The sequence below is a fragment of the Serinus canaria genome, chromosome 1A (assembly GCF_022539315.1).
Source record: "Serinus canaria isolate serCan28SL12 chromosome 1A, serCan2020, whole genome shotgun sequence".
In the NCBI taxonomy this organism is placed as follows: domain Eukaryota; kingdom Metazoa; phylum Chordata; class Aves; order Passeriformes; family Fringillidae; genus Serinus; species Serinus canaria.
In genome coordinates, this window is record NC_066314.1 from 663,397 (window position 1) to 677,895 (window position 14,499).

Below are 14,499 nucleotides of genomic sequence, written 5' to 3' on the forward strand. Positions count from 1 at the left end.
GCGTTGGATGCTGCATCATTCCCGCAAAACCCAATCCCAAAATCCCACCCGGTGATTCACGGTTCAGAACTCCATCCACAAAATCCCCGGAATTCCCAACTTCCCGCAGCACTGACAGCCCCCATCATCCCAATATTCCCAAAGTCCCCAGAACCTTGGAATGTTTCCCGGGAATCCACTCCCCCCACCCCACCCAGGGCTTCCCACGGGATTTGCTCCATCAGTTTTCCGGGATAAGGGTTCCCCACCAGGAAAACTGTCAGGAATTCCAAGGAAACCCCACAATTCCCTGGAAAAGCCATCCCAGTCCGTCCCTGGCAGCTCCTGATCCAAGAGGTTGAGGCTGGAATGTTCCCTTGGGAAGCGGCACCCTTGCCTCACTTTTCCGGGATTTTTCCCGACCCCTCAGGAATTCCAGGATCTGCTGGATCTTCGCCCTTCTGGCGCCTCCTTCTTCCCAAAATTCCTTCCCAAATTTTGAGCCCCTTAACCTCGGAATGTTCTTCCTCCTTTCCTCAGCACTTTCCCAAAAAAAAAAAAAAAAATCCATCGCTCCTCCTCGGGAATTTTTCCCATTCCCAGCTCCTTCCCTTCCCCCTGGAGCTGCTCCAGCCCTTCCAGAAATCCTTGGAATTCAGCTCCAGCGGGAGCTTCCGGAAGTTTTAATTCAAACCAAACAAATCCTGGAATTCCTCAGAATTCCCATCCTTTATATCCAATCCCATTCAAGATTCCAAACCCGTTTGGCCGCCACATTCCCAGGAAAACCCAACGGTTAAACTTCCCCGGGAATTCCTTCCCGGATTTCCCGGTTTTCCATGGAAAATCCCGGATCCGTTCGTTGCTCTTTGGGTCTCGACGGCGGCTCCTTCCCAAAATTCCCTTTTCCCTACGGAATCACCCCTCGGAACGCCATCATCCCTCCCTCCTCATCCTCTCCATCCCATCGGGAATTCCCATCAGGAATTCCTTGGAAACTCCGGCACTCACCGGCTGCTCCATCCCGGAGCGGAAATTCCCAACTTTTCCCACTGGTGGCTCCGCCTTTTCCTCGTCCTCCCCTCGTGTCCCCCCAGATGCTCTGAGGGGACAAAATTCCATGGATGGGGTGTCCCTGTTTTCCATGGATGGGGTGTCCCTGTTTTCCATGGATGGGGTGTCCCTGTTTCCCATGGATCCTCTGGAAGCGGCCGCTCCGGGGTTTTGAATCCCAAGGCAAAGAAATCCCGGGAATGTTGATAAATTTATCCAACCACTCCCCTCCGGATCATTCCTGCCGTGATTGGTCCAATGCTTCCAGGGGGGGCCGTTCCCAGGAAATTCCAGCCTCCAGCTCCAGGCTCAGATTCCCAGGGAAAATCCGGAATTCCGAGCTGGAGAGTAAAGGGGGAATTTTCCCTCCTATCCGTGTTTTATCCTGGATTTTCCTTCCATTAATTCCCAGCCTGAATTGGAATCCTGCAGGTTCCCATGGAATTCTCTCTCCTGCTTCCCACAAAAAACAAGGATCGGGTTATTTAGGATGCAACAGCACCAAAAAAAGAAAAGTCGGGAAAGCTCCGAACCGGCCAAGGAAAAACCGGGATTTGATGCATCCGTGCAAAAAAAATCTGGGAAAACGCGGGTTGAAAAGGGTGTGGATAAAAAATTCCAACTTTTTGCTGGAAAAATGGGAATTATCCCTGGGAAAGCTGAATAACAAACGACGGGATTTTGTTTGATGCAAAATCAAATCGGGATTTGAATCCCACGAAATTCCAAAGGGGATTTAATGGGATGGGAGGGGAAAGGAGGAATCGGGCAGGAAATTTTAATTAATAAGGGATTCATGAATAAATTATTAATCAGTTAATAATTATTTATGGCTAATTAATGGAAGTGGGGTTGGATAATAATTCCCTAAAAACTCCTCATTTTGGAATTTTTAGGGAATTCTTATCAAACTCCAGGCAGGGTTGGATGAGCTGGGATCATCCCGGATCCCCGCTGGGATCTGAGGCTCTTTAAGGGCCTTTTCCCACCCAAATTTTCCCGAATTCCCGACAAAACCTCCCAGAAATCATTTTCCAGGGGGGAAAAAATAAAATTCCATCATTCCCGAGGACGAGCTCCTTCCTCCTCCTGCTCCTCGCTCCAGGCTTCCCTCATTCCATAAAAAACCAGGATGAAGACAAAAAGCCGGAATTCCTATCGATCCCCGATGGGAGCAGGGGGGGAGGATTTGATTGGTTAATTAATCAACCATAATTAATTAATTAATCAGTGACCCGTGAATGTCGGGATAATTGAAGATCCGGGACAAAGGCGGCTGCGGAATGTTTGATTCCGACCGGGATCGTCCGGAAAAATGAGTTCTAACAGCCCGGCTGAAGGGATTTTTCCATGGAAAAGCAAAATTCCTGGAGCGTGGGAATGGAGGAGGGTCAATTATTCCTTTTTTGGGGTGGTTGGAATTAATTGGTTAATTGGTGATTAATAATTAATTGGTTAAAATCTTCATGGATATCTCCATGGAAAACTGGACAAGGAATAATATAAAATGCGGGAATGAGGTGGGATGGGACCCGGGATGGAGCAAGGAAATCAAAAAAATGGAATTTCCCTTTGGAAGAGGAAAAGCCAAAGCCGGGAAATCCCGGATCCGGGAGCGCCCGGCACGGCCCAGCCCCGAGCCCAGCCCAGGCCCCATGGAAATCTGGGAAGCAAAGGGAAATCCCTCGGGAATGAGGGAGCCCTGGGGTCGGCCCAGGGCTTCCAGAAGCTTCCCTGAGAATCCCGGGATGAGCCAGAGCCCGTCCCGAAGGAGCCCCGGAGCCGCCTCTGCTCCGGGCTGAGCCCAAATCCCAAACCCCTCCAGAGTTTTCCAGCCCAAATCCCAAACCCCTCCGGAGTTTTCCAGCCCAAATCCCTCTGGAGTTTTCCAGACCATTTCCCAAATCCCTCCAGAGTTTTCCAGCCCAAATCCCAAATCCCTCTGGAGTTTTCCAGGGCCTTCCCAGCTCCGTTCCCTTCCCTGGCCCCGCTCCATCCCCTCCTAATTCCAAGGATCCGGAACTTCCCCATGGAATTTGCCAAACTTTCTCCTGCTGCTTCTCTCCCGCCCTGGATCCCAGGCATTCCTTAATTCCCTCATGAATTCCAGCCCCTTTTCCCTTATTTCCTGCCGGGATAAACTGGCCATGGACCCGGCATTCCAGCCTTCCCTTCTCCCTTTTGTATCCATGGGGCTTCCAGACCTGATCCCGCGGCATTCCTTAAATTATACAATTCCCACTCTCCTCTGGGAATCCCGTCTGCATCCCAAGGGAATGAGGGAATCCTGGAATTCTTGGGATTCCCAGCAGGATCTGTGGGATTTTCCAGCCCCTCCAGGGCAATCCCTCGATGGGAATCCGGGCAGGAATTTCCTTCCCTTCCCAAAGGAAGCTGTGAACCCTTCCCAGAGTTCCTTTTCTTTCCCCATTCCCGCCGTTTCAGGCAATTCCCAGAATTTCAGAACCCCCAACTCCAAGACTTTGATGGCAGCAAAAACCCCTCAATTTCGGGAATTCTTGGGAAAAAAAGAAAATTCCCTTTTTTTCCTCCTGCTCCTGGTGGGTGCTGGAGCTCTTTGGTTGCTCCCACATTCCCGAAGGAATCCAGCAGATGGAATTCGGGGCCGCTATCCCTGATTTTTTTTTTTTTTGGGAATATTTCCAAGCGCTCCGCTAATTTTCTTTTCGTGCCAATTTTTCCTCAAGCGACTCAGAATTCCTCTTCGCTGAGCAAGGAATGCGCTCTTCCCGAAAAAAAAAAAAAAGGCTGGAAAACGAGAAGATGGGATTGACGTTTTCCATGGAAATCGCCGCAATGGGCGCATCCCGTTCCAGCAAATCCGCTTGGCACGGGGAAAAAAAGGGAATTTTGGTCGTGACATCTTTTAAATTTATGGAATTGCAAAGGCGCCGGTCACGGGTTGATCCGAGTCGGATTTTCCTTGGAAAAAGCCGCGGATCGGGAACGCGCGGCGGCCGCGGTTGTTTGGGGGCGGATTTTGCCGCCGGCGGATTTCTCCCGGATAAAGTCGGGAATTGCTCGGATTCCCATCGATCCACTTGGTTTGATTGAGCTCACAGAGGGTGACTTTGCCCCCGGGGGAAATTCCCGGGATTCGGGGTTGTGCCGGAATATTTCGGGAGGTTTTGCTGCTCGGCGTCCTCTGGAACGAGTCGGGGGGAATTGTTTGGGATAAATGGGATTTGTTCCCATGAAATTGTTGGGATTTGGGGTGGGAAAAGCCACTTAAATGTCATGGAACGGCAGCTTCCCGATGTTTCCTCTGGATCATGGGCTGGAAAAGCCGGGATGGGGCTGGAAAAGCCGGGAAGGGGCTGGAAAAGCCGGGAAGGGGCCGGAAAAGCCGGGATGGGGCCGGAAAAGCCGGGAAGGGGCTGGAAAAGCCAGGATGAGGCCGGAAAAGCCAGGAAGGGCCCGGAAAAGCCGGGAAGGGGCCGGAAAAGCTGGGATGGGGCCAGAAAAGATGGGAAGGGGCCGGAAAAGCCGGGAAGGGGCCGGAAAAGATGGGAAGTGGCTGGAAAAGCCAGGATGAGGCTGGAAAAGCCGGGATGAGGCTGGAAAAGCCGGGAAGGGGCCGGAAAAGCCGGGATGGGGCCGGAAATGCCGGGATGGGGCTGGAAATGCTGGAATGGGGCTGGAAATGCCGGGATGGGGCCGGAAAAGCCGGGAAGGGGCTGGAAAAGCCTGGAAGGGGCTGGAAAAGCCGGAAGGGGCCGGAAAAGCTGGGAAGGGGCCGGAAAAGCCGAGAAGGGCCCGGAAAAGCTGGGAAGGGGCCGGAAAAGCCGGGATGGGGCCGGAAAAGCCGGGATGAGGCTGGAAAAGATGGGAAGTGGCTGGAAAAGATGGGAAGGGGCCGGAAAAGCCGGGATGGCATCCATGGGGGAATTAAAGGAATTTCTGGATGTGGCTCTCAGAGCTCAGGGATTGAGCTCAGGCCCAGCTTAGATTTGACCTTGGAATTCTTTTCCAAGCTCAGGGATTTTGGGATTTAGGGTTCAAGCACCCGGATCCTTCCAGGGGGTTTTTGGGAATCGCTCGTTTGATTCCCACCGTTTTTTGGGACGCTCTCACTCCGCTCCACCCGGATCCTCCCTCCGGATGCTCCAACGGCCGCCACGGGAAAACAGCTTCCCGAAAAAAAAGAAAGAGCCACAAAAAGCCTGGAAAAATCCGCAGGCGGCACCTGCAGGAATGGGGACAGGGAGAATGGAAATGGGGAAGAGGGAAAGAAAGCGGAGCAGCTGCTCCATTCACGGAGCGCGATCCGGCGGATCTGAAAGGAGCCGCATTTCCATGGAAAAACAATGGGAAGCTCCGGGCAAAAAGCAGCTCCCGGCCTGCTTGGAAGCGCTTGGATTCCGCCCTAAAAGGGGGGAAAATTCCACTGGAATTCTCGGCGTCCCGGGGTTTTTGCCGCAGTGCGGAAGCGGGGAAGGATCAAAGGTTCGGGGCCGTTCCCGAGGGCCATTCCCCACATCCCGATTTTCCCCTTGCAGGGATGGAATTCTCTTGATTTTCCCTCTTTTTTTCCACGGCTGAGAGTGGAGAATGGAGAGAGGAATTTTGGGATCCACGCGAATTTTGGGATCTAAGTACCAGGAAAACGGGGAATGGAGAAGCCTTGGGATGGAGGCAGGGAATTGGTGGGAAGAGCAGCGATCCCTCATCCCACACTTTTCCATGTTCTCCCTTCCCCTGGAATCCCCATTCCCATTCTCATCCCTCACTTTTCCAGGAGTTCCCATCCCTTGGAACCCACATTCCCACAGAAGGATCTCCGCTCTCATCCCTCCCTTTTCCGTGTCCTCCCTTCCCTTCCCAGGAATCGGCCACTTGGGATGGGCAGGAGCCTCCTCTTCCTCATCCCAAAGGAATTCCCAACCAGAATTCCCGTTCCCGCCCAGCCTTGGAACACCGAGGAATCTCCTCAGCAAAGCCAAAGGAAAACTGGGAAGCTCCTGGTTCAAAACCTCCTTGGAAGGGACAAAATGTGGGAATTCCCACTCCAGCATTCCAAGGATTGAGGGATCAGGGCTGGGAGCTCCCAACACATCCTGGAAACCATCAGGAAAAACCTCTGGAATTCCAGCTGGACACTCCCGGGCCATCCAATGCCGGGAGCTGCTCCCAGGTAAATCCAGCTGGGATTTTATCTGAATTCCGGCTTTTCCATGATTTCAAAGGGAAGAGGAAGAGTTGCCAGCACAAAACGGGGAATGAAAACCTTTGGAAAATTCCGGAAAATTCCTCCCTGGCTCCGCATCCCTGATTTTTCCCAGCTGTTCCCGTAAATTCCAGCCCTGGGAATGCTGGCAGCTTCCCGAGGCTGCAGGAGGCTCCCGCCTCTCCAGATCCTGGTTTTCCTGGGATGTCCCGAGCCCGTGGCTCCTTCGAACGAGTTTTCCCGGCTTCCAGAGGAAAAACAAACGGAAAACCTCTGGAATGGCAGCTGGTGCTCCCCCATTCCCCATGGAGCCCATTCCCATGAGATGATCCCAAGGTTTGCTCCGGCTCCTGCAGGATTCCAGCACCGCCCACAGAGAGGAAAACTCGGCACATTCCCGGGATTTTCCCGGGATTCGCCACTGTGTCCTACCCAACCAGGAGGCCGCTCCCAAAGCGCTCCCGCCAGATTTCAGGAATGGCTTTTCCAGCGGGATTCAACGGCGCAGGATCCATAAATTATTCCAGAGGAACCGACCCCAGCCCGGGCGTGTTCCTGTCTCCTTAAAATCCGGCTCTGAGCTCCCGGACCCCGTGGGAGGTTGGGATAATTTTATCCCGGGTCTCCACCCGCCTTCCCACGGAGCGGCCGGAGGCGGGAACGGCTCTTCCCGAAGGATCCGCGGCTCCGGGGTGGGACGGGGAAGCTCCAAAGGATCCAAAGGATCCTCAGGGATTTCTGCACCCTCCTTGTGCCAGGATCGCATTCCCAGCCTGGCGATCCAGGGTCTCAAATTCCAAACCTGGAAATCTCCAGAGCTCAGGGTATCCAAGGAAATCAGTTCCCTGCCCGATGGAAAAGCTCCTGGATGGGAAACACCTGGAGCTCCAGGCTGAGCCCGGATCCTGGATCATGGCTGGATTCCCTGGAATGCTGCCCTGGGATCAGTGGGACACCCCATGGATTCCCTGGAATGCTGCGCTGGGATCAGTGGGACACCCCATGGATTCCCTGGAATGCTGCCCTGGGATCAGTGGGACACCCCATGGATTCCCTGGAATGCTGTGCTGGGATCAGTGGGACATTCCATGGATTCCCTGGAATGCTGTGCTGGGATCAGTGGGACATTCCATGGATTCCCTGGAATGCTGCGCTGGGATCAGTGGGACATTCCATGGATTCCCTGGAATGCTGCGCTGGGATCAGTGGGACACCCCATGGATTCCCTGGAATGCTGTCCTGGGATCAGTGGGACACTCCATGGATTCCCTGGAATGCTGCGCTGGGATCAGTGGGACACTCCATGGATTCCCTGGAACGCTGCGCTGGGATCAGTGGGACACCCCATGGATTCCCTGGAACGCTGTGCTGGGATCAGTGGGACATCCCATGGATTCCCTGGAATGCTGCGCTGGGATCAGTGGGACATTCCATGGATTCCCTGGAATGCTGCCCTGGGATCAGTGGGACATTCCATGGATTCCCGACCTTCCGAACACCTCAGGACATTCCAGACCTGCTTGGACATCCCAGGAAAGTCCCAAACTCCCACCTGGACACCCCAGGACATTCCAGAACATTCCAGACCCCCGGACACCTCAGGACATTCCATGACATTCCAGACCCGCTCGGACATCCCAGGACATTCCAGACCCCCTGGACACCCCAGGACATTCCCGAGGTGAAGAACCGGGAATTGCGATCCCGTCATCCCACAGGGAATGGGAAGGAAAGGGAAGGAGAAAAGAGGAGGAAAGACCCCAAAAATTCCTCATTTCCCACGGCCCCATTCCCGGCAGAACTCCCCCATTCCCATGGAATTCCAGAACATTCCAAGCTGGAACACCCCTCCCACCCCCAGGATCTCCAAGCCCAGCTCTTGGCCCTGCACAAAATAATTCCCAACATTCCCAGCGCCGGCCTGAGGGCGTTGTCCCAGATTTTCCGGAGCTCTGGAATGCCGAGGGGTTGGGAGCAATTCCAGAGGTTTTGGGAATTGCGGCTCCACCAGGAGCTTTCCCAGGGTTTTCCAGGTGTGGGAAGTCAAGGGCTCTTCCCTGGCTCAGGTGCAGGTGATAGAGGCCGGGATGTGCCGACGGAAAATCCCTTCATTCCCAGGAAAACCGGGGGGAAATCTGCACCTGGGAATCCCAGCACTTCCAGGGAATTGCAAGGATTCGGGATCAGCCAATCCCAGGAGGGCGGGAAAACTTCCCGGGGCTTTCAAATCCCTCCCGGAGAAAAGATGGGAATTCCATAACCTCAGCTTTATGGAATTCCTGACCTCAGAAATGCCGGGATGGAGCCGGACTTGGGGCTGGAAAACTGATGATCCCAAAGAATTCCCATCCCGGTGATCCCAAAGAATTCCCATCCTGGTGACCCCAAAGAATTCCCATCCTGATGATCCCAAAGAATTCCCATCCTGGTGATCCCAAAGAATTCCCATCCCGATGATCCCAAAGAATTCCCATCCTGGTGATCCCAAAGAATTCCCATCCCGATGATCCCAAAGAATTCCCATCCTGGTGATCCCAAAGAATTCCCATCCTGATGATCCCAAAGAATTCCCATCCTGGTGATCCCAAAGAATTCCCATCCCGGTGATCCTAAAGAATTCCCATCCTGGTGATCCCAAAGAATTCCCATCTCCAGCAGAGATTTTACGGAAGATCCGGAGGGACATCGGCCGTGGATCCGGAGCTCCAGAGGAATCTCTGGGATGGCCCTCGGCCACCTCGGTGTCCCCAGTGCCACCACAGGCCCCGCGTCCCCAGTGCCACTGACCACAGACTCAGTGTCCTCAGTGCCACCGGTCCCTGTGTCCCCAGTGCCACCAGACACAAGCTTGATGTCCCCAGTGCCACTGACCACAGACTCCGTGTCCCCAGTGCCACCAGTCCCTGTGTCCCCAGTGCCACCAGCCACAGACTCCATGTCCCCAGTGCCACTGACCACAGACTCAGTGTCCTCAGTGCCACCGGTCCCTGTGTCCCCAGTGCCACCAGACACAAGCTCGGTGTCCCCAGTGCCACGAGACACAAACTCAGTGTCCCCAGTGCCACCATAGGCCCTGTGTCCCCAGTGCCACTGACCACAGACTCCGTGTCCCCAGTGCCACCAGTCCCTGTGTCCCCAGTGCCACCAGTCACAGACTCCATGTCCCCAGTGCCACTGACCACAGACTCAGTGTCCTCAGTGCCACCGGTCCCTGTGTCCCCAGTGCCACCAGTCACAAGCTTGATGTCCCCAGTGCCACTGACCACAAGCTCGGTGTCCCCAGTGCCACGAGACACAAACTCGGTGTCCCCAGTGCCACCACAGGCCCTGTGTCCCCAGTGCCACCAGCCACAGACTCCATGTCCCCAGTGTCACTGCTCTCTGCCAGCTCGGTGTCCCCAGTGTCACCAGCCACTGCCAACCCTGTGTCCCCAGTGCCAGTGAACACAAGCTCGGTGTCCCCAGTGCCACGAGCCACAGGCTCAGTGTCCCCAGTGCCACCGGTCTCTGCCAGGTCCTGTGTCCCCAGTGCCACCACCCCGCTGTCCCCGTGGGGACCCCACACCGGGCCCCAAAAGAGAATTTTCCCTGTCCAAGAGGCCCTGACTGCCCTCGGTGCCCTCTGCCCACCCCAGGTCTGTCACCTCGCCTGGGTCACCTCACCCTTGTCACCTCGCCTGGTCACCTCGCCCGTGTCACCTCGCCCGTGTCACGTCCAGCTGCCCACTCCCTAATGAGGGCTGTTAATCACCTCCAGCTTTTCCTGCTTCTCATTCCCTACAAATCCCCCAATTCCAGGGAATCCCAGGTTCCTGGATCCCTGTGCCCTCATCAGGGCAGTGCCCTCCTGGGTCACCCTGGGGTCACTGCTGGGGTCACTCTTGGACTTTGGGGTCCCTCTGGGGTCACTGCTGGGGTCACTCCTGGCTCCTGGGGACACCCCTGGACTTTGGGGACCCTCTGGGGTCATCCTGGGGTCACTTGGGCACATCCCACCAATGGCACTGGCATATGAGCCTCCCCGACACCAGTGTCCATCCCCCCACTCCAGTGTCCATCCCCCCACTCCAGTGTCCATCCCCCCACTCCAGTTCCATCCCCCTCCCTCCAGTGTCCCCATCCATTCCATCCCCCACATCCAGTGTCCATCCCCCCCACTCAGTGTCCATCACCCCACACCAGTGTCCATCACCCCACTCCAGGGTCCATCCCCCCACTCCAGTGTCCATCACCCCACACCAGTGTCCATCACCCCACTCCAGTGTCCATCCCCCCACTCCAGTGTCCATCCCCCCACTCCAGTGTCCATCACCCCACTCCAGTGTCCATCCCCCCACACCAGTGTCCATCCCCCCACTCCAGTGTCCATCACCCCACTCCAGGGTCCATCCCCCCACTCCAGTGTCCATCACCCCACTCCAGTGTCCATCCCCCCACCAGTGTCCATCCCCCCACACCAGTGTCCATCACCCCCCACCAGTGTCCATACCCCACCACCCACGCATGTCCATCACCCCACCACCTGTCCAATCCCCCACTCAGTGTCCATCACCCACCAGGTCATCCCAGTCTCTGTCCATCCCCTTCCCCACCCCCCACTCTCCAGTGTCCATCCCCCCATCACCACCCCCTCCGGTCCATTCCCCCAACCCTGTCCCAATCCCCCCATTCAGGTAAATAAAAAAAGTGTAACAGTCACCCAGAGTGTATATCACACTGTATCACCCCAACAGTGTATACCATCCAGTTGTCCATCACCCCCCACACCACTGTCCATCACCCCCTCACCTACCAGTGTCCATCACCCCACATCCCAGTGTCCATCCCCCCCACACCAGTGTACCTCCCCCCACCCAGTGTCCATCCCCCCACTCCAGTGTCCCCCCCCACCCAGTTGTCCATCACCCCCACACCCAGTGTCCATCACCCCCCAACAACCAGTGTCCTCCCCCCACACCAGTGTCCATCCCACGCCACCCAGTGTCCATCACCCCACAACCAGTGTCCATCACCCCCTTCCCATCCACACCAGTGTCCATCACCCCACTCCAGTGTCCATCCCCCCACTCCAGTGTCCATCACCCCACACCAGTGTCCATCACCCCACTCCAGTGTCCATCACCCCACTCCAGTGTCCATCCCCCCACACCAGTGTCCATCACCCCACACCAGTGTCCATCACCCCACACCAGTGTCCATCACCCCACACCAGTGTCCACCCCACCCCTGTCCAGTCCAGCGGAGCACCCTGGACACGAGTGACCGTCACACACCAGCGCTGTGGCCCCACAGCCTGGTCCTGGTCCCAGTCCTGGAGCTGATCCCAACTCCTGTCCCGGTCCCAGAGCCACTCCCGGTTCCAGGCCAGCACTGGAGCCGCCCCTGCTGCCCAGTCCCAGCCCGGTCCTGGTCCCAGTCCTGATCCTGGAGCCGGTCCCAGTCCCTGACCCAGTCCCAATACTGGTCCCGGTCCCGTTCCAAGCCCGGTCCTAGTCCCAGTCCCAATCCCGTTCCTTCTCCCAGCCCCAGTCCAGGTCCCAGTCCGGTCCCGGTGGGTGCGGACCCTCGGGGCGGGGAGCGGCCCCGCACTGTGCCCGCCCCGCAGCACCCCGGGATGGCAGCGCTACCACCGGGCACTGCGGGAGCGAGGGGACAGCGGGATGGGGACACCGGGATGGGGACCCCCGAATGGGGACAGCGGGGACCCGGGGCAGCGGGGACCCGTCCTGCCGGGCCCGTGGCGGGGAGAAGTTTGCCGGTGCTGCCGGGGCGGCAGCGGGGCAGGGAGCGGGGGGGATGCGGGTCGCAGCCAGTGCCGGTGCTGATCAGGGGGCTCAGATCGGGACCGGTCTGGGTGCGGATCGGGGCCGCTCTGAGCGAGGTTTGGGGCCGGTCCCGGTGCGGATCCGGGCGCGGATCGGGCCCGGTGTGAGTGCGGATCGGGGCTGCTCCGGGTGCGGGTCGGGGCCGCTCTGGGCTGCGCATCCCGGCGCGGGCGGCTCGCGGTGGCGCTCCCGGTGCGGCTCCCGGTGCGCAGCCCGGCTCGGCGCGGTCCCGGTGCGCAGCCCGGCTCGGCGCTGTCCCGGTGCGCAGCCCGGCTCCCTCCCTCCCTCCCTCCTCCCCCGGTGCCCGGTGCGTCGCTCGGCACTCACCGTCTGCTGCAGGTCGGGGATGCCGATGCGCACCACGATGGCGCCGGGCGCGGGCTCCTCCATGCGCGCCGGTGCCGCCAGCTTGGGCGAGCGGGGCCCGCCGGGGCCCCGGGCCGGCTCCAGGCGCGGCTCCTCCCGCAGGCCGGGGCTCGGCTCCCCGCTGCTGACGGCGGCGCGGGGCTGGCGCTCCGGCGGCGGCTCCGGCGGCGGCGACTCGGGGCTCTCATGCTTGCTGCCCGCGGGGCTCAGAGGCATGCTCCGTGCGCCGCGGCGGGCGGCCCGCGCCCGCTCCGCTCCCGCACCGGCACCGGCACCGGCACCGGCTCCGCACCGCGCCGGGGCCGCGCTCAGCGCCCGCCCGGGGCCCTGCGGGGGGAAGCGAGGGGTCAGCGGAGCGGCGGGACGGCCCCGGGAGAGGCATCCCGGATCCCTCCTGGAAGCGGCAAAGCCGGAGGGGAGAGCCCGCGGGATGCGGCACTCCCAAGGGATGGAGAAATCTGGGATGGGACCCCCGGGATGGACATGGACACCCGTACAGGGACCCTCTGGAAATACCCCCAGGAAAAGTCCGGGAGTGAATTCCCCACTCTCCCCACGGACATTCCCGCGGGGACTCCCGGGAATATCCCCCGAGGAAGGGCATTCCCAAGGACAGGGAAATCTGGGAAGGGACCTTAGAACCCCCATTCCCAGCAGGGATTGTCCCCTGGGAAAGGAGCCCCAGGAGGGACACGGACATTCCACAGGGACCCTCTGGAATGCCCCCCAGGAAGGGCATTCCAAAGGAGAAATTTGGGAAGAGACCCTCAGGATGGACAGGGACACCCCCACAGGGACCCTCTGGAATGTCCCAGGAGGAGCCATTCCCAAGGACAGAGAAATCTGGGAAGGGATTCCTGGAATGTCCATTGCCAGCAGGATCATCCCTCGGGAAAGGAGCCCCAGGAGGGACACGGACATTCCCACAGGGACCCTCTGGAATGTCACCTCAGGAAGGGCCATTCCTCAGGAGTGAACTCCCACCCTCCCCATGGACATTCCCACTGGATCCCACAACCCCCCCCCAGCAGGGATTGTCCCAAAAAAGTGACCATTCCTCAGGAGAAATCCAGGACGGGACCCCCAGGATGGGCACGGACATTCCCACAGGGACCCTCTGGAATGTCCCCCAGGAAGGAGAAATTCCCCAGGAAGGAGAAATCTCCAAGGGGGCCCCTGGATCCCAAAGGTCCCCCAGCCGGGCCCGTTCCCAGGAGCTTTCTGGGATCAGCCCCGCTCTGAACCTGGAACCTCCCCAGGAATTCCATGGAATTCTGCCAGCAGGATCCATCCCCTAAAGGGACCCCACGAAGGAACTTTGGGATCCCACCCCGAGGGAGGAGGGAAAAGAGCAGGAGAACCCCAAAATTCCAGCTGGGAAAACGCACTGGGGGAGGAGAAAACTCGGGATAAACAGGGAAAACCATGGGATCCTCCCACCCAATGTCCTGGGATAGAGGGGAAAATCCTTTGGATCCCTTTGGATCCCTGCCCCTATCCCATCCCAAATTCTCCTCCCCCCTTTCCCAAATCCCGGATTTCATTTATTCCCATTTTTCCCCTCTCTCTGCCTCGTTATCCCACAATTGGAGCGCTCCAGGTGGCGATCCCTGGGATTTTTCCTTCTCTTTCCCACCCCTCATTAATTCCCAATAATTTTAAGGCCCCGTCTGGGAAAGGTTGGGAAAAATTCCACGACGGAATGATTCCCCAAATTCCGTTCCCGGGGTCGTTTTCCCTCCTTAAATCCACTTCTCTGCTCGTGAACTCCAAACAATCCCACTTTTTTTCCCAATGAATCCATGGAATCTCTTGGGAATTATGGCCCAAAGAGTCTCATTCCGACAGCAGGGGAAAAAAAAACATTGGAAAAGCTTCCAAGGGAGCTGGGAAAATATTCCAAGAGGTTTTTTTTCCCCTGCAGCGGCGTTTTCCTTGGATTTCTGAAAATTCCTTGGATTTCTGAGCTTTCCTTGGACTTCTGAGCATTCCCAAGAGGGTCAGAGCGGAGCCTCCTTCCCATCTTTTCCTGCAGGAGCAGAATTCCCAGATTTCCCGCCCTTCTTCCCATTCATTTTGGGATTACAA

General features: G+C 57.6%; 1 protein-coding gene across 1 annotated transcript in view; it reads right to left on the bottom strand.

Moving 5' to 3' along the window:
• Nucleotides 1-12,974, bottom strand: part of SHANK3 (SH3 and multiple ankyrin repeat domains 3) — a 124,975-nt gene extending 112,001 nt beyond the window's left edge. The window contains exons 1-2 of the mRNA XM_050985260.1: nucleotides 12,960-12,974; nucleotides 12,067-12,738 (exon numbers count right to left, since the gene is read on the bottom strand). Coding sequence (XP_050841217.1) covers nucleotides 12,067-12,738; nucleotides 12,960-12,974 — 687 coding nt within the window. The remainder of the gene's footprint in view (nucleotides 1-12,066; nucleotides 12,739-12,959) is intronic.
• Between the last annotated feature and the right edge of the window lie 1,525 nt (nucleotides 12,975-14,499).